The sequence below is a fragment of the Atractosteus spatula genome, chromosome 1, assembly GCF_055471065.1.
Source record: "Atractosteus spatula isolate fAtrSpa1 chromosome 1, fAtrSpa1.hap1, whole genome shotgun sequence".
NCBI classification, from domain to species: Eukaryota; Metazoa; Chordata; class Actinopteri; order Semionotiformes; family Lepisosteidae; genus Atractosteus; species Atractosteus spatula.
In genome coordinates, this window is record NC_142706.1 from 76,991,615 (window position 1) to 77,017,827 (window position 26,213).

General features: G+C 44.3%; 2 protein-coding genes across 10 annotated transcripts in view; both read right to left on the minus strand.

The window, feature by feature from the left end:
* dysf (dysferlin, limb girdle muscular dystrophy 2B (autosomal recessive)) overlaps nt 1-1,418 on the minus strand; it is a 130,060-nt gene extending 128,642 nt beyond the window's left edge. For both annotated transcript variants that reach the window (XM_088919824.1, XM_088919827.1), the window contains exon 1: nt 1,257-1,418. In XM_088919824.1, the coding sequence (XP_088775950.1) occupies nt 1,257-1,344 (88 nt within the window). In that variant the 5' untranslated portion in view covers nt 1,345-1,418. The remainder of the gene's footprint in view (nt 1-1,256) is intronic.
* Nucleotides 1,419-10,023: 8,605 nt separating this feature from the next.
* The window catches only part of znf638 (zinc finger protein 638), a 55,768-nt gene continuing 39,578 nt past the window's right edge, over nt 10,024-26,213 (minus strand). The window contains exons 10-26 of one of the 8 annotated variants that reach the window (XM_088919839.1): nt 25,897-25,952; nt 25,053-25,105; nt 24,814-24,933; nt 22,794-22,925; nt 22,344-22,385; nt 21,561-21,692; nt 20,550-20,678; nt 20,231-20,268; nt 18,080-19,760; nt 17,853-17,918; nt 16,109-17,254; nt 15,358-15,469; nt 14,691-14,879; nt 12,272-12,685; nt 11,796-11,918; nt 10,691-10,812; nt 10,024-10,248 (exon numbers count right to left, since the gene is read on the minus strand). In XM_088919839.1, coding sequence (XP_088775965.1) covers nt 10,201-10,248; nt 10,691-10,812; nt 11,796-11,918; nt 12,272-12,685; nt 14,691-14,879; nt 15,358-15,469; nt 16,109-17,254; nt 17,853-17,918; nt 18,080-19,760; nt 20,231-20,268; nt 20,550-20,678; nt 21,561-21,692; nt 22,344-22,385; nt 22,794-22,925; nt 24,814-24,933; nt 25,053-25,105; nt 25,897-25,952 — 4,603 coding nt within the window. In that variant the 3' untranslated portion in view covers nt 10,024-10,200. Of the gene's footprint in view, nt 10,249-10,690; nt 10,813-11,795; nt 11,919-12,271; nt 12,686-14,690; nt 14,883-15,357; nt 15,473-16,108; nt 17,255-17,852; nt 17,919-18,070; nt 19,761-20,230; nt 20,269-20,549; nt 20,679-21,560; nt 21,693-22,343; nt 22,386-22,793; nt 22,926-24,813; nt 24,934-25,052; nt 25,106-25,896; nt 25,953-26,213 lie in introns of all 8 variants that reach the window. The other 7 variants (XM_088919837.1, XM_088919838.1, XM_088919836.1 and 4 more) reach the window with 7 other exon arrangements.

Consider the following 26,213-nt stretch of genomic DNA (forward strand, 5'->3'; position numbering starts at 1 on the left):
GCCAGTGCATCACAGGACATACAGACAAACACACACTCACACCAGGGCTGATCTTCCCAATTAACCAGTATGTTTTTAGACTGTGGAAGGAAACCAGATCACAGACAAAACTCATGCAGACACAGGAGGAACATGCAAACTCCACACAGACAGCACCCCAGGTCTGGAACTGAGCCCAGGGTCTCAGCACTTCGAGGCAGCAATGCTCACCACTGCACCATTCCTAAAAGAAAATACTAGTTCTCATTCTAATCACTAAAGCAGAAAAAATAAACAACAAAAAACAAAATTAAGATGGCGATTTCCCTCATCGATCCTGTTTCTGCATTGAAGTCCTTATACACTCTGCACACAGGAATGAGCAATGTCTGAGGAGTTTGGGCAGAGATCCAGGCTATAGAGGAACCTATAACTCTCCATTTACATGATGTGTATCATGTCAAGCCTTCCTACTCTGCCAAGTCAAAGCACGTGGAGTTCTGTAATTCAGTCACAAGCACGAATGAGGCCCAGATACATTCCTCTTCTGCATCCCTTCACCCATTGACTTGATTACTGCCCCAGGGAGTCTCAGACTGGCCAGATCAAGCTACCTGTCTCCTGTGGAAGGCTACAGACAGATAGGCATAACAGTGCTTCACACGATGGCTGCCAGCCTTGGAGACACTGACTGCATTCTAATTTATGGTTCAAAGGAGCACTAAAGAAAATCATTCTCCCCAGCAGAGGCACAAGCCCACTAAAACAGCCCTGACTCCAGCTCTATCAAAGGCAAATTGCAGCAATCACATTAGCCAAGAGTTATTGATCTTCAGTTAGTAAGAATCTGCCGCGGAGGTCTGTGGTTGCTCACTACAGAGACAAACCAAAGTCTCCCCTTAAGTAACACTCGATTAGCTCAAAACACACTGACAAAACTAAAGGTGTTCCGGCTCTGTTTTATACTGTCAGGAAAACATTGGTGACCACACATAAGCACTTGTAAAACCCTGATCTTGTGCAGAGTGCTATGACACAGAACTGAGAAGACAGCAACAGTGGTTTCAGTGGAGCAGAACCCCCATAACCCCCAGGCTGCATTTACTCTGAGCCTCACTCACTTCAGGAGCACATGCCTGCCTGCAGTGTAACAGGACTCCTCAGATAGATGGGAAGCAGAAATAGGAGCCTGGCTGTTCCAATAATAGCTCCAGCCACAGCAGAGAGAGGGACAGAGGAACGGGCGAAAGTGTCTGCCTCTGTGTTCAGCCTCTTACCTTGGAAAGTGACGCAGCAGTAGGAATCGCTGATGTCCGTGTCAGGCGTCAGCACATTCCCAGCACGGAGCACAAACACGCGCAGCATGAGGAGGCAGGCGGGACGCAGCTGGAGAGGTAGAGCAGAGACGGTCCTCTGACCACAGCGCAGGCGTTTCCCACTGTCCCAGACTGGCGCACTGCTGCTGCTGCTCGTCCGGCTCTGAAGAGATTCTGATCACTTGCTTACACTCAGGCGCACACACACACACGCGCGCACTGGCACACAGGCTTTCCAATCACTGACACCAGCTGCTTAAAGGGCAAGAGGCCCACTCTCTGTGCTCTCAGCTCACACTCAGACCACAGGCCAGCCTTCTACACACAGCAACAAAGAATGGTTGTCTTCTGCTGCCCAGGGGTGCTGCCTGCATCTTGGTTTCCTTTTGTGTTCTCTGGGTGACCTCTTGCTAAGGAGTTATTAACATCTCAGTTATTGAACAAACAAGGGATAAGATGAGAGGAGGCTAGAGCCTTTGTGTTTGTAGTAGTTGATTGATCCAAGGATCTCATCCTGTGACCTAATTCTAAGGATCTCTGTTTCGTGAAAGAAGATAGGGTTTCGACTTCAACAAAATAGTTGGTTTTCTTGTCCCAGATCACAACAACACTTTGTGTAAAGAAGGGCAAAGTGCAAAGTCCACTGGGCTGAATTGAACAGAAATTTGGAATTTCATTGTCAAAACTAAAAAGGTTCAGTTCCTTCAGCCTGGGTAGCGATTGTGGGATGTATTGAGGGTGGGCAGGAGGAAGAGTACAGAGGACTGGTCAGCAGCTTCGTGGAGTGATGTGGGGAGAACCACCTGCAATTGAATGTGGCAAAGACGAAGGAGTTGGTGATTTCAAGAAAGGACTTCAAGAGGAAGAGGGTCCAACCTGTCTGCATCCATGGGAGTGGCATGGAGATAGTTGACTCGTACAAGTACCTGGGCGTTCACATTGATGATAGACTGGAATGGTCCAAGAATACCGAGGCCATCTACTTGAAGGACCAGAGACGACTCTGATTCTTGAGGAGGCTCAGGTCCTTCAATGTGTGCAGTAAGATGCTATATATGTTCTATCAGTCAGTTGTAGCAAGTGCCATTTTCTACACGGTGGTGTGCTGGGGCCCTGGGATTAGAGCAGGGGATGCTAACAGGCTAAACAAGCTCATCAGAAGAGCAAGCTCTGTAATTGGTCTGACCTGGACCCCCTGGGGATAGTGGCTGAGAGGAGATTGGTGTCCAAACTAGAGGCCATCATCTCCCTTCCCCTCTATGACATGCTTGTGGAAATGAAGAGCACGTGTCCACATGGTTATATAACTTAAAACAAATGAATTTTTATTTTACTGCTACGATCCCTGCCTCCCGGCAACGAAAGAGGCAGAAGAAGGCGTAGTCTTAGTTCATTAGTCTACCTATCAGTGTACGCTTTCACCACCACACCTCTGTCTCATCTTGTATTTAAGCACTAGTCTTTCCCTACCTCCTCGCTCAGTATTAGTTTTCCTTTCGAGCTACTTAGTTGCGCTACGCCTTCTACCTCTTGGTACTGTTCTGGTTCCGACTTTGGTTTCTCCCCTTTTACTACGTCTTTTGGATTATGGCTCGGCTTCGGTTGCTCTCTTCCAGTTTGGATCTCTGGCTTCCCCTGGACTCTCGGCTCTCTCCTTCGTCTACGGTATTTGGATCACGACTTGTCTCTATCGGCTCCTGCAAGTGGGTTCATTACTTGGTTTCGGTTTCACTGGCCGAATCCTTAACATTTACAAAATGACAGCTAAGAGTTTCATCAGACTCTGTCCGTCCCACATACTCTAACCCTTTCCTCACACCTTCAGTGCTTAATGGGAACTCACTGAGGTCACATAGAACAACAACAGCATTCTTCAGTTCTCTTCCTCTATTGTCAGGCAGGTGTAGGCAGTCCTGGTGCTGGGGGGCTGTGTGTCTGCAGGTCTTCTGGGTCTCCTTAAAGCTGCAGCACCTGAAGAGCTGGGAGAAGCTGATCAATTGGTCCCAATAAGCCAACAATGAGCTGATCTACAGTAGATTGTTAGCAGCTGGGTTGGAGTGAAGCCCAGCAGACACACCACCCCCCAGGTCCTGCGTCGCCCACCCCTGTCGTATGAATTCCAGTTGTCTGGATTATGCTCACCTCTCAGACTCCCAGATGAGCTGCGAGACCTGGATGAAACCTGCTGCTCCCTCACAATGGCTTGTGTCTGGTCTGTGAGAGCAGGCTGTGCTGGGGTATGCTCTCCTTGCCTTGTCCTGTTAGAACATACACAAGAGTGTTTCACTGCTTATTAATCATTGCTATTCCCTGCCTACAGCGATGCTCCTTTTCTGAAGGCATGCAGAAATCCAAACCACTCCCACTGTTGCACAGATACTGTAGCTGTTATGGGCCACAGGCATGGTGTCCTCTTCCTTGTGTCAGATATCAGCCAAGGGGTTTTAACGCTGTTTGCGAGAGGAATGAAGCAGACAGGGTTGAAAGGGCTCATACAGTGAGGTAGGAGTTATGTGCTAACTGAACAGTAATGTAGTGGGCCCAGGCACATGTCTCACAATGGGTTTGTCTTTTGCCTGTAGCACATTATAGCAGAAGTCCAACAATTCTGTATATAGAAACAGATGGGAAACTTCACTCCCATGACTGCTAAGAATATTGCCAAGAATCCAAAAATGCATCAATTGCCTGCAATGGATTTAACACCTGAATTACTCAAAGATTAAATATTCATAATAAGACCAATATTGTAAAAATGTCTTACTTTCACAATAGACTACTGCTTTTATTACAATACTGTGTATTGTAGCACCAGATCATCGTTTTCCTAGAAAGAAAAAGTGAATTTGGAGTTAATTAGTACAGCAAAGCAGATGATTGTCATAATACAGCTTTATACAAAATTAAAGTACGTTTCATGTAAAATAATAAATTCATCCCAATGTTTGGGAATTACTTTGGTAATATTATTATAATCTGAAATAGAATAATTAGGTCCACATATCAATAAAAACGGAACTGGATTTTGTTCTTTACCTTCCACCTGGATTCGTCCTCATTTTGTGGAGACTCCTGCAATGACAGACCTGTCAGTGTCATGGTCTAACTGTATTGGAGCTCAGAAAGCTGGACCTGCTCAGGCCTGGGAGGGAGATCCTCGTGTTGGTGGAGCAAATCGTCTTTGGGCAAGTTTCTCAAACATTAAACTGGGGCCCAAACTCCTTGAGAATTAAAAGTTCATTACCTATAATAATAATACTGTTACAGTGGATATAAAAAGTCTACACACCCTTATTGAAGTTGCAGATTTTTGTGATGTAAAGCCAGAAATCAAGATAAATCATGTCAGACATTTTTCCATATTTAAATGTTACCTTGCAACCAACAAAATTCAAGAAAAACAAATAGATGATTATTAGGAAAAAATAATTTAAATAAAAAAACCTGCAACACTCTGGTTGCATAAGTGTGCACACCCCCCTCCAACTAATACTTTGTGGAAGCACAGCACCTTTTGCATTTATTACAGCAGTAAGTCTTTGTGAATAAGTCTCTATCAACTTTGCAATTTTATCCCACTCTTCCTTGCAAAAAAAGTTCAAGCTCCTTCAAATTGCCAGGGGATCTCCTGTGCACAGCCCTCTTTAGGTCATTCCACAGGTTTTCTATGGGATTGAGGTCTGGGCTCTGACTGGACCATTCCAAGTCTTCGATCTTCCTTTTCTGAAGCCATTCTTTGGTTGACTTGTATGTGTGCTTTGGGTCATCATCATGTTGGAAGGTGAAATTCCTCTTCATCTTCAGCTTTCTGACAGAGGCCAGCAGGTTGTGCCAAAATATCTTGATATTTTGAGCTAATCATTATCCCATCTATCTTGACTAGAGCCCCTGTCCCAGCTGAAGAGAAGCAGCCCCGAAGCATGATGCTGCCACCACCACACTTCACAGTAGGTATGGTGTTCTTTGGATGATGAGCTGTGTTGTCTTTGCACCAAACATATCTTTTAAAATTAAGGCCAAAAAGTTCAATCTTTGTCTCATCAGACAATAAGACATTTTCCCACATGTATTAGGGTGATTGAATATATTTTTTTGCTAAATTAATATGGGTTTGGATGTTATTTTTTGTGAGAAATGGCTTCCGTCTTACCACCCTACCCCATAGCCCAGATGTGTGCAGAATACAGGAAATTATTGTCACACACGAGAAGTGACCAATACCTGCCAGTAATTCCTGCAGCTCTTTAATGTTGCTGTAGGCCTCTTGGTAGCCTCCCTGATAAGTTTTCTCCTTGTCCTGTCATCAACTTTAGAGGGTTGTCCTGATCTTGTCCCTGTGGTGTCACATTTTCTCCATTTATTGATGATAGTCTTCACAGTGCTCCATGGTACACCCAATGCCTTTAATATTCATTTATACCCCTCTCCTGATTGGTACCTTTCAACAGTAAGACCCCGTAGATGTTTTGTCAGCTCCTTGCGGACTATGGCTATCCCAGTAGGATGTAACCACGAAAGCTTCAAGGAAATCCTACACAAACAGCTGATTTTTATCAGGGGTTAATTAGAATCACTTTCATTGATGGCAGGTGTATGCTACTTACCTTAGGACATGATTTTGAATGTGTTTGGTTAACTTGGAACACAGCTACAGCCCCCATTTTATAGGGGTGTTCATACTTATGCAACCAGGTTTTTTAATTTCGATTATTTTTCCTAGTAATTATCTATTTGTTTTTCTCTTTAATTTTGTTGGTTGCAAGGTCACATTAAATATGGAAAAATGTCTGACATGATTTATCTTGATTTCTGGCTTTACATCACAAAAACCTGCAATTTCAATAAGGGTGTGTAGACTTTTTATATCCACTGTAGATAAAAAGAGATCTAGAAGAGATTATTATTAGACAATATATTATCTATAAAAATGGCACTACTTGCGAGAGTAAGGATGTGAACCTCAGGTCACAAAAGCTCCTGCTCACCTCAGTGAGAGCAGCAGTTCCTGACTCGTCACCACCACCAGTGTGCAGCCCCGCCTGGATGATGCGACAGCTGCCATAGTGCACCAGAACGCTTTTTCCCAGGAGGTCTCACATCCAGGTACTGGCCACGCTCATACTTCCTGAGTTTCAGTAGGTTGCCAGTTGTGAGTTGCAGTTTTGACAAGAAAATTCCAAATCTCTATTCAGTTCAGTCCAGTGGACTTCGCACTTTGCCCTTCTTTACACAAAGTGTTGTTGTGGGCGGGGCAGGGCAGGGCAGGGCGGTGGCACTGTGGCTAAGAAACTTTAACCCCAACTGCTCCAGGGGCGCCGTATAAATGGCTGACCCTGCCCTCTGACCCCAAGCTTCTCTCCCTGTCTGTGTGTCTCATGGAGAGCAAGTTGGGGTATGTGAAAAAGACAAATTCCTAATACAAAAAATTGTATATGGCCAATAAATTGAACTCTCTTGTGATCTGAGACGAGAAAACCAACCATTTAGTTGAAGCTGATAACATCTTCTTTCATGAAACAGAGATTCTCAGAATTAGGTCACAGGATGAGATCTTTGGATCAATCAACTACTACAAACACAAGGGCTCTAGCCTCCTCTCATCATATCCCTTGTTTGTTCAATAACTGAGATGTTGTTAATAACCCCTTAGCAAGAGGTCACCCAGAGAACACAAAAGGAAACCAACATGCAGGGAGCACCCCTGGGCAGCAGAAGAGAACCCTTCTCTGATGTTGTGTGTCTTATGGCAGTGGTGGAAGACGTGGGTCCCCTCCTGTATGTATAAAGAGCTGTGGGATCCTTTGGGATGAAAAGTATTATATATATGTGATTATGTATTACATTTAACCCCCTGAATGATCCCTCTCAACTTTAGACACGGCTGAGATGTTGCTCTTGCTGCCGAGTTATTCATGATAACTCCCAACAGTGATTCCGGCACCTCGTTCAAATCCTTTTAGGGAGAAACTGGATGGTACTCAACCTTATGAATCCAAACTGACGTGAAATCCCACCTCCTGTATTTCCAGTTCCTAGGGGTAAACAGGTGGCTATGAGCTCAGCTGCCCTGAGAGCAGGAAACTCTGTGGTCATCGTGAAGCAGAGCTGATGACCCCTAGCATACATGATCTTTCCCACTCTCCAGTTCCCACTCTGAGAGTCTTAATTACATCTATGAACATTCATTCGTTGGATATTTATCCAAAGCAACTTGTGAACTCCATTCATAATTGAGGAAATTACAGTGGAAACAGATGTAAGAGAATGTCTTGTGTAGCGTGCCTGACAGGAGGTACCTGGCAGCCCAAACCCCCTCAGATTGCAAGGAATGAGCCAGGGAGCTGCTGCAGGGGTGTGGATGGGGAAGCAGTGGGAATGTGACAGAGATACATGAAAGGAAGTCCGAGGTGTGAGACTTACACAGGTGAGTAGAAATGTGCAATATTACGATCAAACCATCCTCCCAAATATCAATTATAACTTCATATCATTCCATTTCAGTACTTTTGTTAGATCCTAAAAAATGCAAGAGAGAGACGACATAAGCAGATTACATTTGGTGTAGCTCGCCTGGCTGAGGGAATTTGGCCCAGAATCCCCCAGCAGAATCCCCTAAAACACAATCAGAGTTGAAAACACTAAGATAAGAGCAAGTCTGTTTGGCTACGGTTTCGCTGGAACTCAGCAGATTAGCACGCAACAGAGTAGAGGTGGAACAGGATCCACTAGCTGATGCACGCAGGTGAGCAGAATGTTATTTCCTTAGTTTTCCAGTTTGTATAAGCAAGTTACGACAATGTCATCACTGTGTTTATGCCCGTTGCTCTGCCGATTCGGAGCTACTGTACCCGAGGAAGAGGAAGTGGTAAGCAGCAGAAGGCTCTGGAGAACCTGAAGAGAAGCTTGATGGGATGTTGGAAGAGGAAGGCTACTGGTAAACCGGAATACTGGGCTGTGGAACCTGCTGTCAGCTGGAAAAGCTGCTGCAGATTAGACTGATGCAGAACATGGAAAAGAGCTGCTGCTTTCGGAATTTAACTTCATAGGAGTGAATTTCGAGCTGAACCCCCAAAGTGGGAGGAGTAATAGTAACATGTGGCTGAAGGCATGGGACTGGGCAGAGATGAAGGCTGGTACCAACCCGTTGGACGCCAGAGAAGGAAGGGCGAATGGTGGAGAGGACCCATCGCTGTAGCTGCCTAGGCCCGAGTGCCAGGGACAGCACGGGGGAGAATGAGAAATCCCGGGACCAGAGCAAACCCCCTCAGAGCGCTCACGCCCGGAAGGCCGAGGGGGAGACAGGGACCAGGGGCTCCTGCGGTGGACAGGGAAAAGAAGCATGGGGGAGAGGGGGGAGACCAAGCAACACAGGCTGGGGCTGTAGGTGTGCAGGTTGACTGCTTGACCAGAAACAGAGAGAAGAGGCAGGGGAGGAGAATGGAGTGGGAGAGAGCAGAGAGTAGAGAGAGGGAGTCACTGCAGGGAGATTCTGGAGGCTTGTTGACGTCAGTAGACCTGAAAGAATAACGCAGACAGTACGGAGGCGCAGAGCTGCGGTCCTTTCAATGGAAACATCGAGACTTAAGAGGCAAGAAGGACCCTGGCTAAGGCTGAACACGATGAAGGTAAGGTCTCGGGAATGCTGAATGCGACACATCTGTAAATGGAACGGAGTGGTTGTCGGAATTGGTGTCCGAGTATAGACCTTCACAATGGTCTGAGGGTGAGGCCTGGAAGTGTTAACACTGTGATCACCAAACTCCCTACCAGATCAAAGCATGACCCAGAGTGACTTTTAGATCTAAGACTTTCTTGTATTAATGCTCTTGTGTTTTTTGGATCCTTTATAACTTTTAATTTTTATTTAAGTAACTCTTTGGTGAATCTCATTTTTTAACTCTTTGTTAACCATATGAAATTTCACTGCAACACTTGTAACACAAAAAGGTCAAATGGCAAAAATGAAAGCAGCTGTTCCACTGGAAAATAAATTGGTTAATTAGATAGAGGTGGTTTCTCTTTTTCTTGTGATACCACTGGCATCTCATTAGATTTCTGATGTAATCCTTTGAGTACAGTTGCTGTGAAGGGCTGAATTGTTGCTGCCCGAGTTGCAGAGGAGGAATAACCATATTGTCCTACACACATTTGAAAATAACACAAAGAACCATGTGACGCTGAGAGCGCACAAAGGGCAAATGGGCGAAATTACAGCAGTGACAAAAGCAGCTAGATACTGGATTTTAGAAAATGTTAAAACCTTGCCACCATTGGTCAATTTCATGTGCTTAAAAACATATTTTGCAGTCAAAGGCAGGCATAAAAATGAACATGGGACCGCAATGATCCCCAAGTTGAACACTGCTGGAATAATGAAGCCGGTATCAATAGGAATAGAATTACATTTTACAACAGCAGAACTATCATGTAGAGAAACAAAGGAAAAATACATAAGACTGAAAACAAGTTACTTCACAGAAAAAACAGTTTACAGTTATATCTCTAAGGCTGTAACCAATTTGGTTAACAGCAAATGGACATGCTTGCACCTTTCTTTACCCCCGTAAAAGAAAGTGTATTAATTTATGCAGATTTTCAGCAGAATGTGAGAACAAAGTTTGCAGTCTGGTGGCCTGTAATTTCATGGATGTTTTGGACTAAAGTTAAATGAGATCATGAAAAAGAGCTCATATCTGGACCAAGATTCATGAAAAGCATCACAGGGATCTGACAGTAAAACAGTTTTGTTTTATTATTGTACACAGTTCTGCATTTCTCATTTTTCATAAAATCGTGAATTCTAAAATGAAAACAAAGGAAGAATGTACAGCGGTGAAGTGGACCCATGAACCAAGATCAGACAAGACAGGGAGAGTCAGCTGGATGCTGCTATGACTTTTGATCCTTATGTCGTGTCATCAGCTTGCTGCGCTTTCAGCTTTGAAAGGAATTTCTGCAGACAAAACAAGAGAGAGCGTCATTCTTTTTGGAAATTCCTGAAGTTATTTTCTGGTAAAACATGGATCCAGTTTCTTGATGGACCAGCTTATATCTGAGGTAGTTCAGGGGGGTAGCTGCGTCAGCATGTGTAGGCTGCTAAGGAACAAGTATTAGGTTTATTCCATGCTGAAAAGAGAATAAAGAATAGCCGAAACGTTGTGTTTTCTTCTCCTTTCAGCATGGAATAAACCTATTACTTGATCCCTAGCGGATATGTGGACAGATGGACTGGACTAATCTTTACATACATCATGGGGACTTAATTACATTATTTTAAAATAGCTGTCATACTTAATAGGGAAATTAGTGTTTTCCAAGGCCACTTAGCTCGCAGCCTCAAGACTGAGCCCCAGTATTTTAGGTTTCTGGGCTAGTGAGGCAGCCCCCTCTCATACCTCCATGTTCTGGTAGTGTTTCAGGCTGCTGCAGTGCATCTTCTTGGCTGCCTCCTCGCTACCATAGAACAAGGAGCACAGCTTGCAAAAGAAACCCGTCTTCGGAACCACAAATTCCAATCCTGCAAGCACAGCAGCGGAGAGAACCCAAGTCAGAAAGTCAGCATCATCTAAGTTACTCCTGCATTAATAGAAGTGTTGTGCAGCAGCACACACACACACCAACACGTCACACACTCACATAGTAAGAGTGCGTGTTTCAATGGAGACACCTTCACTTTCAAGTGATACATTTCATCCCACAAGACCTGAAAAAAACTACCACCAACTTAACATATATACTACAAAAATCTAAATGAATGCCAGTGAGTTAAACCAGAATTGAGTGACCTACGAATCAAAAGCTGAAGCTACAGAGCCTCAAAACCAAAAGAAACAATTTTATCTTGCATGAACCTTGAAAGAATCCCCGAGTATGAACAGATTAATTTAAAACATTTGTCTTTATCTTCAGAGAAAAGCTAAATGGATTTTAAAGGTCATCCATTAGGAAACCAAGAGGCACTGAATGGATTAGCACCTGTTTTTTCTCAATGTGTAAAAAATTACAATGCACAGAGCACAAAACAGTTCTGGAAAACAATGCCAGTGACAGAAACAGGCCATAAGGAACTGTCAGGGTTTACAGTCTCACAAAAACTTTTGAAATCATCTTCGCCCAGGTCTATATTTTATTTTTTCCCAATAATCGTCACCAAAGCTGCTACAGGCTGAGAACTGAACTCTACTACTAGCAAGACGTGAGGGCTGTGGCCTTCATTAACATCTGGTCGAAGAAAGAAATGATTACAAAAGAGCAGTAGTGAGGGTCTACTGTTCATTTCAGTCTTTCCTTTTTCTCAGGGGCTCATTTTCCAAACATTTGGCATGCCTCATCTGGCTGCACACTAGGAAACACCATTCAACACCACTGCTTGTACATGCTTCTAACAAAAGGCTTCATGTACACAGAGCAGAAGAGCCCTTTACAACTGTCTCATTTAAATTTAAGGAGCGGTCAAAGAGTGTGCTTATGAAACTACTATGAGAGTTGACGGATACTTGCCAATAGGGCTCTGGGGGTTGAAGGGAGGCATCTTGAAGTTGCTGGATAAGGGAAAGGCAGATCGCGGTTTCTTCGGCTGGGGCTCCTCCAGTGCAACCGTGTCCCGTCGCAGTTTGGACTCTTCTAAAGCCAACAAAGAAATCATTAGCACTTTCTCTCTGGAATATGACGGGGCATTTGCGATCCAGAAACAGCAGCCTCATGTGCCGTAGTTCACAAAGCGCACCATTAAGAACTGTGACCCAAACTGTAAAAAAGAATCAACTTATAAATGCGGTTTGTGCTGGTTATGTGGACTTTCCATCCATTTGGGTGCCCAGATTCTGGTGAAAGGGAAAATTATCGCACTACTCAAAATAAAAAACAACTTAAGACTACAAGACAAAACCAATGGTCATTCAGAGGACATTATAGAACCTGACAAGGAAATTTCAGCAAGATTTACAGTGAAAACTTCCCAGTTCTGTCTCTCTTACCTTTGACTCTGGTGTCTGGGGGCTCTTGCTTCACCACAAGACTCCTGTCTGCTTTGCTGTCCACTAGGTAAGTGGGGTCAGAGGGCTCCAGTTTGACCTTGGAGAGCTCCGCTGAAGCAGGGAGTTCACTGGGACCAGTCCTCAGCTGAGGAGTCCTTGAGGCCTCATGTTCAGTTTCTCTACTAGGTTCAGGTTCCTGTTTTACTGCTCCTGGACTGGGCTCCTGCAGAGAGTCTCTGAGTGACAGGGATCCTGTAGCATCAAAGGCTGGGTCCTGTGGCACAGAAGGACTGGGAGCTGCATCCACAGGGTTAACGTCCGCTTCTGCCTGGGTCTCGGGCTCCTCCTCCTTCACTTCAGCCGCTGTCCAGCTGGCTTGCTGTCCGCCTCGCCCAGGTTTCCTCACCAGCGTGGCTGCGGAGACAGAGCAGTCATTCTTCACACAGGGGTTTCCAGTGGAGCATCGAGTCATGCAGTCAAGGAAGGGACGATCCCCTCCAATCGCAAACAATTCCTCTAATTTATTTGTCACAACAAACTACAGCCCTTCTGTCTGTCAAGTCAGCCAGGGGGAAAAAAGTGATCAGAAGGTACGGAGCAACAAGGCCTGGACTTTTAATGTGCGTTTTAGTTACATTCATAAACATTTAGAAAACTGCAGCGCCTGAACTAATTTACACTCGTTGAAAAGAAATTGAAATTAACAACTACTTGGGATTAACCTGAAGAAGGAAAAAAAGTCTTGTAGTAACAGTACTGAGTCCGTGTAGAGAGCACAATGTAAGGGACCACCCATTAAGTGCACACCGTCTGACGAAATAAAACGACCTCAAAAACACAAAAGGCCATATGAATGCAAATGCTGAACTAGTTACCTGTGCATGTTACCAGAGAAAAACAAAACACCAGTGGAAAGAAGAAAGGAAGCCTCTACTTCACGATCATTCAAACAAAACGTGACTGCATCCGAGTATCCGAACCTTGCTAGATAGAACGTGCTATTCTGCGTTTTTAGGGAACTTGGGTTTCCTGGGTAAAAGATACTTCAGTTAGAGACGTCCTTCCTGCTTGTGGGTGCACTTTTAGAACGTTTATTTTGTGGCATCCAGGGGGCATAGAGAGAGATTTAAGTGCAGGATGTATTCCATTTATTACAAAAGGCAGCTTATCTCTTATTGTGGCCACTGTGGGCATCATTTAAGAGTTCAATACTTAGCAGCAGTCTGAGGTTTTCTGGGTGATTAGAAAGTTAGGCCTCTGAAACACCTTGTTTGTGCATACAGTAAATGTAGTAACTTGTGTGTTGTACATTTTGTTGTGTGAATCAGCACTGATGAGTGCATTTTAAGCCACAATGAAAGCAATATGTACACAGTAATGTATAAAAACTCCAATTTACACCACAAAATAGACTAAATTTCCAGGCACGCGGAGTGCCATATTATCATCACCGTCAGTTATTCACAACGAGACAACTAAACTTCTGCTGAGGTGAAGCGGCCCTTTTACTCTGGAATCAAGCAGGCTTGTGAATACATCTCTTTTAATCCAGTAGAAATATTGCACTCAACTTTGAGACAGTTTTAGCAACAAACACAACATACTTGTTAACTCTGCGTGCAGATCACGCTGGAACATTTCTGTGGCGAAATGTCTGCTGCACAACCTGTACTTATTCGCTCCTACATCACATTACACGAGTCCTTACAGTGACTAGTGAGCAGGAAGGGCTGCTTCACATCAAAACTCTCGTAAACTCTTTCTCTCACCAGTGGCGAGACCAGGAACAACATGGCGATGTTCACAATTTTGTGCTCAATTCGGGATTGGTAAATTTTACTGTCAATTAATTTGCTACCAAGAATTAATAACCAGTCTAAGAAACTGGGACTGTGGTTCCCCTTTAAATCATTATTTTACTTCTGTCCCCATCATCGTTTGATTTCCTCTCTAGGGGCAGGCTGCCGTTGGGGTCAGGGATGGGAGAGTGGAAACCAGGGGGAAGAAAGGGCTATTTTGTTTTATTTACTTAGCTACGTGCTTCAAGCAGAACATCTTTACAGCTTGAATCAAACCAAGGTATCGGCTTCAGCATGGCTGGTCGCTTGTTCTACACTCCCTGATCCGCTGTGCAGGGGGACTGCAGATGCGGAATGGCAATCCCCTTTCCCCTTTCCAGCTCAGATACTCGGGTGTTCTTGCAACTTGTTTCCGCATCCTCAGTTACTTCCAAAAACTCGGGATCCCTTCATCAAAAAAGCTACAGCTAAGGAACCTAAATCAGAAACAAGGGTAAATTCCCACCCTGTGTGTGCAGGCTCCATGTTGGCCCAAGGAAACAAAGATTCATACCTGCCTAGCAAAAAGATAAGTTTTTAAAACAAACGAGAATTAGCCTGAAAGCCACAAGTTGTCCTACCAGCGGCCTGACGGCGCCTCTTCTTGGGCCGGCCTGCTCCCTTCTGGAGGGGACACGGCAGCTCTTCTGAGGGCTGCCGCTTCTCAGTCTCTTCCTCCTCCTCCACGACCTCGTCCACAGTGACAAAGCTCAACTCGGGAAGCTCCTCCTCTTCCTCACACAGCCACTCCTCCACCTGCTTGCTGGTCTCTGCTTCGGGGGACAAGCACACGCCGCGTCAGAGCTCTGGCAGACGCATTCAGGGAGCTGCAAAGGCATCGAGGCACTACACACCGGAGCGCTGAGAGGGGGAATCTGCCTGGCAGTTCGGTTAGCTACTGGTACCCCAGCACCATGTCAGGCAGTGCATGATGTTTCTCTGAAAGATGTGGTGCAGTTACCTGGAGTGAAGGCGGCCAGACCTGGGTTTCATCCACACCTACGGTGTGTGATGTTTAAGGTTAAGTAAGACTTAAACACCAATTACGAGCAGCAGTTCAGCCCAGCTCATTTTGATTCAAATCACTTAAACGGCACTGCACGTGAACACCTTCAGTGCAATGGAAACATAAATCATTGAAAGATGGCATTTGCAAGCCATCACTACGGAATATCACCAGCTGAGGCCAACCTAGACTCTTTGCAGTTGCCAGTGTCCCCTGTCCCTTCCCTCAGTGCTCCTGCTCACCTGGGGGCCCCGGGGACAGTGGCTTGAGCTCCTCCATTGGCTCAAGACTCTTCTCATTTTCCTCTGCTGCCTCTTCATCATCACCCTTCGTCTCATCCAGGGTCACCAGAATCTGCTGAAACAGGACATCACACAGAATCGGTCAGATAAAACAATTGTCATCCAAAAACTGCATTTCTGTCTTGTCGCAGTTTCATTACATTTTGTATGAGACGAGAATTCACCTAATGCTGATGTCTAATGAAAGCTGAATCTAGATCCTCACTGATCAAGAAACTGCAGGTTCAGTTATTCTTGTGGTCAAACTGCAGATGTAATTAATTTACTACCTAGCGGGCCAATCACCCACATGGTAAACAAGTTTTTAATAAGTAGAAAAATGCTTTCGTGATGTTTCAGCACATTCAATTAAAAAAAATATTTTCTTTGCAAACACTTCGCATAGGTCTTTTATTTCAGCATAAGATAATTATATTTAAAACTTCAATTTAAATTTAATTCAAATTGCACAACCGCTCCAATCCCACAAACAGATCTTAGTCCGCACCAAAGTTGTGAACAGAAGTGCCAGTTAAATCCTGTCTTATACACTTTTTAAAAATGTACTAAAGAACGGCTGCAAAACCAAGACACCAGCACCAAGACTGCTCCTTGCAGACAAGTACACAAGTTGTGTCACTTCACCATCAACTGTGTGAGTAAGATTGCGCTTTAACTGAACTCCCAAGGGAGCTCGTCAGGTCAAGCCCACCTCTGGCAGGAAGGCATCCTCAGACTCATCCTCTAGGCCAAACGGGAAGGACTCGGGGTTGGGACTCCCACTGCCCTCCTCCTCCACGATCTCGTCCAGCGTGACAAGGGTCTGCAGGTCCCTCACTGCGTGCAGGAAGGGGTCCTCCTCACCCCCGATCTCGTCAACAGTCACCAGAGCCTCAGGGTCACAGACACCAACCAAGCCCCGCTGCAGCCGCTCCTCCTCATCATCCTCGGGGTAATCCTCCTCCTCCTCGCTCACCTCATCCAGCGTCACCACTGCAGGTGCCTTACGCACCACAGCAGCCACTTCCGAGCTGTCCTCCTCCGGCGAGGCACCGGTCTCGGGCTCTGGAGCTCCCTGCCCAGCCTCTCCAGCCGCGGCAGGTTCCAGAGACTCGCCCGGCTGTCTGGCGGTAGCAGCAGCAGTTTTCTTCACTTCCCCTTCCGCTGCTGTGACTGCAGAGACATCCTGAGCTTTATCCTCTGCTGCCGCTGCTGCTGCTGCTGCTTTCTGTAGCTCCTTCGCTGCCTCTTTACATTTCTGAGGCTTGTCCTTGGCTGTGCTTTCTCCTGCTGTTGCGGGTGCTGAAGGCTGTGTTGCAGGCTCGTGGGGGCTGTCTGCAGTTGGAAAAGATTGTGTTTCCGTCTGTGGTTCCTTCTCCACCTCCTCTCCCTTGCCTAGGGGACTGGCCGAGTCCTCCTGTTGGCTGTCTGGCTCCGCAGCCCTGTCGGCCGGCTGTGGGGCTTCTTCCACAGGAGCGGGAGGTACTGCCGTGCCTTTAGCTTGCACCTTGCAGCCCCCTGCTTTCACACCTTTCTTCTGCAGCTTTGCTTTGGCAGCTGAAACTTTGGGCGATTTTTTCTGCAGCTTGTGGGTTTTCGGAGCCAGTTTCTTCTGCTTGGCGTCTGCGGACCCAGGCCTCCTGCGCTTGCCAGGAGGCTCAGGGGCAGGAGGAGAGTGGCGCCTGGGCAACACCCCTTCTTCCACGGGCAGCTCAGGGTCTGGCTCCTGCTCTTTCCTGGGCTCCCCCTCTCCCTCGTCTCCCACCTCATCCACCGTGACGAACTCGTCCAGGTCAAACGGAAACATGCCCACCGTCTCTTCGGTAAACGGTGACGAATCTTCCACCCATTCCTCTGTCTGAGAAAGTCCAAAGCATTAGTTTAGTTTACTTAGATAAAACCCCAAATACCTCTAAGACATTTCAGATTTTAAAAGATAAGTGAGATTTTAGGTCGTCTCTCCGTGAGCCAGATGTGATGAACTGTGTCCCACGAAAAAAAAACTCAACCACTTTCACTGTGACTGAAAAAAACTTTTTGAATTTTAATCAAGTCATATTTATAGCTGAGTCATTACTGTATGAATGTATCATAATCTTCATCCTTCCAAAATGTCTAAAATTCTATTTTATGTATCTATTACAGCAATACATGTACATCCTCCTGTATAAAAACAATCATCTGACAAATTAATAAGATCTGAATATTCAACAGGATTACATTGAATGTAGGTGCAGGGCCAGAGATTTTATATTATATATTTATATTATATATTTTCCTCACTCAAAGGAAGCACTCCTACAATAAGTGAACACTTCTTTTGTCATACAAAAACAAAAATCCAGGTAATAAAGATATCAGGAAGATGTGAACAGCGCAGCGGCCTTTCTAAAGGAAGCTCTTCTTAATGAAGCATCTTAAAAGACACTTGGAGGTTTAGAAGAAGGTTCTCTTACTGGTTTGTTGTGCCGTGATTTGGTGCTGCTCCGTGACGACCGCGTAGATTTGCCAGAGCTGTAGCTCTACAAAACAAAAAAAAAAAACAAAACCTAAAACCGGTTTTTGTGACTGGCCGAGAGACTAACAAAACAATCTGTGACTGTAGTTTTGCAAGGGGAACATCCCGGGGCAGGTGCTAATGGGAGACTAGTCACAGCCACCTTTCTTTCAGTACCTCTCTCACCTTGCGCTTGCTCTCCTCGTGGCTGGAAGACCTCCTGTCCTGGTCCTCCAGCTCCCTTCCCCTTTTGGCACCGGAGCTGGGGCTGCCGGCCTGCAACCCCCTGTGCCCCTTAGCGGAGCCCGCCTTGCGCGCTGCTGCGCCGGGCCTGTCCCCCGGCGGCTCGTCCTCCTGGCTCCGGGGCTCCCAGTCCGAGCCCGGGTCTCCCCTCCGGGCCCCTGGCCTGGAGCTGCCCTTGCTCTGGGCAGCCTTGGTGTCGCTCTCTCTGTGCGAGAGCTGCTCTGAGCTCACGCCGCCGCCGCCCCGCCTCATCGACGACCGCATGCGGCACTCATGAACCGCTGCCTCCAGAGCCCTGAGGATTTCCTCTGTCACGGGGGGGAACTCAAGGCACTTGGTGTCCTCATCTTGAGGAAATTCAAAAGCTCCCTCTTCCTTCCTGACAGGGGTCAAGCTGGATGGGCTCTTAGCCTGCTTTGGTGTTTGCACCGTTCTTTGTTCTGGGACACCGGGTGCCGCAGAGCCCACCAAAGCTCCAGACTCTAGAGTGACGCTGTCCTTGGTCTGCCTGTGATCCTCAGCTTTAGCAGCTTTGGGGTCAGCAGCCATCACTTTCATCGTGCTCAGGACAGTTTCTGCAGCAGTCTTTGCTGGAACAGAGCTGTCCTCAGATTCAGCGGACTGTCCGTTCCTCGTGCTCACTGTGAGTGCTGGTTTGTGGCCACCACTGTCCACAGGAAAGCTGGAATCGGCGGGTTCCTTAACTGATACAGTCTGCTCAGCGAGGGATAAACAATCTACAGGAGGTGGCAACTCTGTTTTAACTGTACTACTTGGTCTTGCATCGCCTTCATTTAATGTTGCTGTATTGCTTGAAAAAAATGGATCGGAGGAAGCTTGACATGTGGGAGCTGCTGATGCACCTACCAATTCTGACTTACCCGAATTGGTATGATGCATTGTTTGCCCAGTGGAATTCACAACCAGAGCTGGAAAAAATTCTGTCCCTTCCATTGCTGTACTGGCTTCATTCAAAATGCTTGGACCTTTTTCAGTTTCGCCACAAGATGCAGCCTGAGCAGAGACATCTTCAATAGATGTTGCCTCTTTCCTTGCTTTGCCAGTTGCTGGGCTGCTCTCATCTTCTGTTGCTGGACCACCAGCTTTAGGCTGATCATGCTGTCCTTCTGTCGCAGAGCTGGCACACAGTTTGTCCTCAGCGCCCCCCTGAGAAGCAGTGGGCTCTTCGCTTCCCGCCTTCAGGCCTGTGGCTTCAGCAGGCTTGGCTGTGTCAAAGGGCTGCGAAGCCGAAGCCACAGGCTGGGTTTTGATTGCAGATGGCTGGCGGGAGGAGCCTGGCACACTGCAGGCTTCAGCCACGGCTGCAGGTAGCGCTGAGGCCGTGCTCTCGACTCTCACAACAGGCTCAGCAGCGGCAGGTGTGCTGGGGCCCGCAGTGGGCACAGCGGGGCCTGCGGCCAGACTAGCAGAGTGTCTGGGAGTTGGGGCGGTGTTGCTCGTGGTGGTGGACGCTGCGGGTTTTGCGGTGGCTGTGGAAGTCACAGTGTTTGTCTGAGCCTTTGCCTGAACTGCAGTTTTGGCTCTGGCTGTGGCCGAGGCAGAAGGCTTTGTGCCAGCAGCAGCTTTCTTCACTGCTTGCGTCGGTTTGCCTCCTCCTTTGGTACTGTAAAGGCATTAATATTCACATTTAATTGAATATCTGATTATTTTACATTTGACACCCCTTTTTGTCAACACATTTAAATGGAATTTCACCTGTATGTGCACTAGTACTGTAAAACTAAATTTTCCGCATGGCTTATGGATTCTATACAGTGAAAAGCAGCTGCTGGTTCTTAAAAAACATGAAGTTCCATGTAAAGGCATATTCGCGCCTTGAAGTAGCCATTAGATAACAGCATGAAAAACAAAACTAACACGTTACTTCAGTCTCTGATTAAAAGGAATTCCAACAGACATTGCACTTCTGATTCTCTGCCTCACATCATATATGAGGTTCATCCATTTGTTTCCAAGATGAATAATCTTCGATTTGATATAAAAGCTACTGCTAGCAACTAAGCATTATATTATAAGGACGATCACACGCAGAACTGAGCAGAGATTGAGGTATCCCAAGAAGAGAAAAAATACCTTTTTAATTCTGGTTTTTCTTTTTTCTCCTTTTTAACCTGCAAGGTAGATGACAAGTTACTTAAGCTCTTTGCAGACATCTAATTAACATACAATGCACAAACTTTCTTCACACAATCCTGTAATTTATTGGGCCAAAATGCCCAGAGCACAGATGCCATGAGCTAAATGTATACGAATATAGAAACTACCAAATGAAAACTGAATTACAAAGTTCTAGGATGCCACGTGAGCAAAAGAGTTTGAATAAACTACTTTTCACAGTTCTGCTGGATCAAAGATGGACTTACTACAATTAAAAGACAGTAGAAGAACTAACCTCTTCTTTAACAGGAACCTTTGCAGACAGTGAGAAAGTGAGAGGGTTGTTCTGAATAATGCAGGGGAACTTCGTGAACCACTGATATACTGCCTTGGCAGAAGCTGCAGTCTGCATTTCAAAAGTGATCTAATTCAAAAACAAAACAAAAAAAAGTTGAAAAGCAAACAAACGTTTCAACCAAAAAATAAGATAACACAAAACCATCTGCTGGAACAGAATACTTAAAAGGAGCTCAGCTCTGCAGCTTGACATCACGTTATTTCACAAAATGCTACTACAGCAAACTCCCTTATATCTGATAGTCATGCATCCAGAAACCTCAACAACTAGAAAAAATAATCAAAGAAATTAAAAATAAAAGAAACAACATTAAGATAAAAATCTAAAAGATTTCTCGGCAATAGGGCAAGTCTGAATCCCACACACTGCAGTGTTTTGCTCAGTAGCAGTATTTCCCTCGACCTCCCTTCAAACTTCTCCTCCAGCGCCATCTGCTGGACACGTTTCAATTCTGCCTTCACGCTCGTTATCTGGACCTGAGCTCAAGCACAAACGTGCAGAAACTAACATAACTAAGTTGATTAAGTTAAAACCTAGTTATGTTAAAGATTATTTTTTACCTTTCTTGTTAGGTTTAAAAATTAGAAGTGAATTAATATAACAATAAAGTGTCTGGTATTACTTCAGGCAGGGGATGGCGAGTATCACATGAAATAATTATATTACATGACTTAATTTCAATTTTCATCACTGTGGTGATGTGATGTCGTCCTGATCTTATCCAGCCAGACAATCCTCGCATTTGGAGCCCCTTCCCGCTGTTTCTTTCGGATACAAGGGAGTTCACAGTATCGGCATTCAAATTCATTTGTTTTGAGGAAGTTTCGAAAAGGAATGTGATAAATGCTAAAATACTCTCGGTCACATGCAAAAAAGGCCGCTCAAGACCTTTAGCTTTTCAAACAAATCTTCAGCACTTCTCTGTCTTCAGGAGAAAGGGCTCTTCACCTTGTTGTTGACAACGACACAGTGCTTCCAGGTGCCAAACTTCTTTACCAGGTCCTGCACCTCTTTAGCAGCTCGGGTGCTCCTTGGCACATTGCTGACAATGACCAGCCTCTCGGACAGACCAGCGGCGTCCTGTCCGGGACAGAGGACAGAGCCAGGGTTATTCAGGGATTCACACCACGTTCACACAACTTGTCCTTGAGGAAAAGGTAAACTAACAAATGCTTATAGAAACAGACTGCACACTCAGGTTTTCATTTGCCCTGCAGGCAGCTGTCCTCGAGAGGGATGAATCTACGAGGTCTCTGATGCCCTGACCTGTCACATGCAGGAAACAACAAGAACACACTCGACCGTGGATTAATCAGTCAAGATAGAGTTTAGACCTTCTTTACAAGGGAGAAGGATAAGGGGGTCATTTACTATGCAAAACAAATCTGAATAGGAAAGGCTGGTTTAAATTTATACGAGGCGATACGGAAACGTAAAAGGCCAGACTGCGATTGTTCCATTTTGCCATAATGAACATGGTGACTTTGGATTCACAGTGTTTACACAGTGAAACAAGACAGCAGCACTGTCCAGGCCTTGTGCAAATGTTTATCACACCTGGTGCTCTTATACTTCAAATTTAATTAAATTTAAAATGAGGGATTTTAAGGTTAAAGTCTCAAGACAAACTAGTTTTGGTAAACTGTGGGCCATCTGAACACGGTACTTTCTTGCCCCGGCACAGAGCAAGCCAGCCGACGGCCTCCACACTCAGTTTACGGCACTACTCACCGCAGATTTGTCCAGTCCAAGAACCTCTCGGAACTGCACCTCCTAAAACAAACATGAAGGTGAAGCTTTAAAAACATGCCCACTCTGTCTAGACCGCAGCTACAAAAGTGGTACAATTCATAACGCATTGCTGCACATAAAACAGACTTTAGAGTATTGGGAAATAAAGGCTCCAGATCTTTCTTAATTAATGTACAACCTGGTTGCATTCAATGTCATATTTAAGCACATTAAAGCCAGATATTTCCATGTCAACAGTGTTTTCTTTAAATGGCCAAAGTACAGGTTAAAAAAAAAAACTAAAACTAAAAAATACTTGCAATAGATTCACTGAACCTGACGGCAAACACAATGGTATTGATTTAAAGATAATTTAACCTTTTTTCCCCTTAACTTTCACACTGCTAACTCTCCAGCTCACACTGCAAGAGACATGATGTGGCTCCTTACCGAACACTGCAGATCCACAGGTCTTTTTATCAGAGTAATGGTCAGCTCACTCTCCTTGATCTTCACAGGGGTGGACTTGTAAGTGTTGACCATAGCTTCCCCTGACTCCACATCTGGCAGCTCCATGAAAGCCTGAATTAGATTGTTCAAAAGAAGCATTGTGACCCCAAAACATAAATCCTTCCCTCATATCAGTGCTAAGCATGAGTATACCACAGCTGTTCATTCATCAAACAACATCTCAATATCTTGGTCATGGTCAATCTCAACACATAATGCAAAATGTGCACGGAAACATAACATTTCATCGATGACAGGACTATACTTTTCCTTTTTTGATTCCTCTTTGAAAGAATGGACATTAGAGAACATTTATGTAGCTTGCCTGTACATCATTTTGTTCTTTTTATTTCACTTTATATTGCCAATACCAGAAGAATGCAAACACTTTCCAACACTTTACAGTCATGAATATAGCTAGCAAACAGAGTCAGGTTAGCCAACCAAAGTATACAAGGGTCCACTTTGAGTAAAACAGATCCCTAATCCTTCTGGGGGGGGATCTGAAAAGGTTGTGAATTGCACACACATTTTATCTTAAAAGCAGTTGGATCTAGAAATATGAGTCTCTGGATTAATGATGTCAGAACTCAATATATATTTCAAATTTTGTGCTTGAAAGCTACTACAGAGGCAACAATGAAATAAAAAGACTAGAAAAACTAATGTGTTTGAAAACGTGACTCAGCAAAGTACTTCAACTGTCACCACCCACATTTTCTTTATGCATTACATTCCTTTTAATTGTAAATTTGGTTCAAACCCAGTTTTAAAACATCACAAAACTCCTTTCTGAATGCATACTGACATTTAAAATGCATATTTCCACCATTTGGAAGGCAAAAGTCTTCCTGTACCTACTATGTGAAATTGCTGTTGTGAATTTACACTAATTCTAATGAATTTCTGGCTCAGAGAAAAAAATGTACTGCATTAAATTAGTTCACACTGTAGAAGCAGCAAAATAAAAAAATTGGAGGAGATTAATCACAAACATCGGCAAACAGCAGTCAGATGATGTTGAATGCTGAATGTGCAGGCTGCTGCATGCAGGTAGTAAAAACAAATTATAAACACAAAGTGGGAAACTGAGCTTAAAAAAAAAGACTTATGCTTTTATGCTGAGAAGGAGAGAACAATTAAAAAGCCACACCAAATGCAAAGATTTAAAGTTAAAAGAATACAATTTAAATCAAGGAATGTCAAGTTAAAATTGTGTGCTGCACTAGTAAGGTCTGATTTACAATTCTGTGTACAATACTGATTGCTGCATTAGAGAAGAGATACTGCTGCTATGGAATCAGTTCATAGAGGAAGATCCACATACTTCCCAGGGCTTAAGAGTGTCCTACACTGATGGCTGAAGGTGCTGAACCTTTAGGTTCTTGAACAGAGAGATAACTACAAGGGGACATGATAAAAGTATTCAGAATCCTTAAAGGCACTGACCGTCAACCCAGATGAGTTCTGCAAAATGAAGAGTGAAACACAAACCAAAGAACAGAAGTGGAAACTGCATGGAAGTGCATTTGAAACGGAGAACAGGAGGCACTTCTATACTCAAAGGGCTCTGGGAGTTTGGAACAAGTTGTCCAGTCATGTTGTTAAAGCAGATACCCCATCTTCTTTCAAGAGACAGCTGGATGAGATCTTTGGATCAATTAATTACTAAATACCAAACAAGTCAGCTGTATCGAATGGCCTTCTCTCACCTGAAAACTTTCTACACTGTGTTGCTGCGAGGGTCCAATATATGACACACAAGAAGAGAGGCATTCTAAGATATTACTGTCTAAGCCCGTAGGCACTGATCAGTGTAACCTTTTGCGGGCAGGAACTCTTGGAACCGACAGCCTGCTACGAGTGATTTCCTGATGTACGGTCTAATTGAAATAAATGTACTACATCAGGTTCACTGACAAAGTTTGAGCTAGAAAAGGTCACACGGGGTAAACAATACCTTGCCATGTGAAGGTGATATAATAAGCTCTGAGGTAAACCCAAACGGTACAGCAAGCTTAGTGATTTCTTCTTCAGTGTAGTCACTTTCAGGAAGACCAGAGATCTGAATGACACATTTCTTCCCACCATCATGCAAATGAAGAAAAAGAAAGCAAGTTTTAATTTTTATGAAACATTTAAGGTACAAAATCACTAATTTATCAGAATTAGAAAGTTCACGTGTAACAAATGACTCACTTTTTTATCCTTTGCCTTCACAGGAGGGTTACCTGTACAGTAAATAAGAACATCTGAAAAACAGAAAACAATTGCAAAAATAACATTTACTACACTGTGCAACTTCAGGTTCATAAATCTTTGACTTCACAACGTTTCAGTATTTAGTAGCGTACATTGTATTTCAATCACCTTGGAAAAGAGTGACAAGTGATGAAACATCTACGCAGTCTGGCACTTATAAACATATATACTGTGTAAAAAGCAAAAATAATGTATTTCTGTACAAATCTGTAAATTCATTAGCCAAAATGTTAAAAAATACACTTTAAAGATAAAATTTTATTGTCCCCTGAGGGAAATTTTTTATGGACACTCAGCACTCCTGTACATTTAAATAGAATGCAAACAAAAAAAAAGAAGAAAAGAAGAAAAACACTGCGCATCACTCTATTGCACTTGTACAGTATAACACACATGTAACATTTATAACACATCACAAAACATACTGCACTCAAGTCGGTGGCAAGAGTCAAAATTGTGTTTATCCTTGACATTTGCGCTGACAGCTTTAATGGGTAGTGGAACAAATTCATGTTTGTATCTGTTTGTAAAGATGTGTGAAAACGCAGCAAAGCAAATCTAATACAACATAAAACTGATGCTTTATAGTTATTTCATATTTTGGAGCATTAAGATATAATACTGCAGGTTACAGGGGAGAACATACCAGCCCCCAGCATTTCTGCAACTATTTAAACTTCTGCTAGCTGTGGGCGGTGACGAAGCTTGTTTCTGCCTTAAAGATTTAAGTGACGTAGAATTTGAAGACCTGAGCAGTAGCAGGAGGAAGGGTGTAGTTTACCTGCTTTTTTAACAGCTGGAACTTTTGTTTGTGTGGAGGTTTTGGGCATTTCTTTCCTATGAAATAAGGAAAAAATAAATACTCAACAAACCAAAATGTTAATATGTACATTGCTAAAATATAAGGGAAATAACTCATGGGCATCCCAAACCATTTGCAAATTCTCAACTTCTTTAGGCTAAACGGAAAAACTAAACAAAGTTCCTAGTCATAAAACATAGACAGTTCATCTTGGACACCTCTTATTTCACTGAACTTACTAATGTCCTACAAAAAACACCCATAAACTCATTTGGCTTTCTATTTCTGGCTAAGAA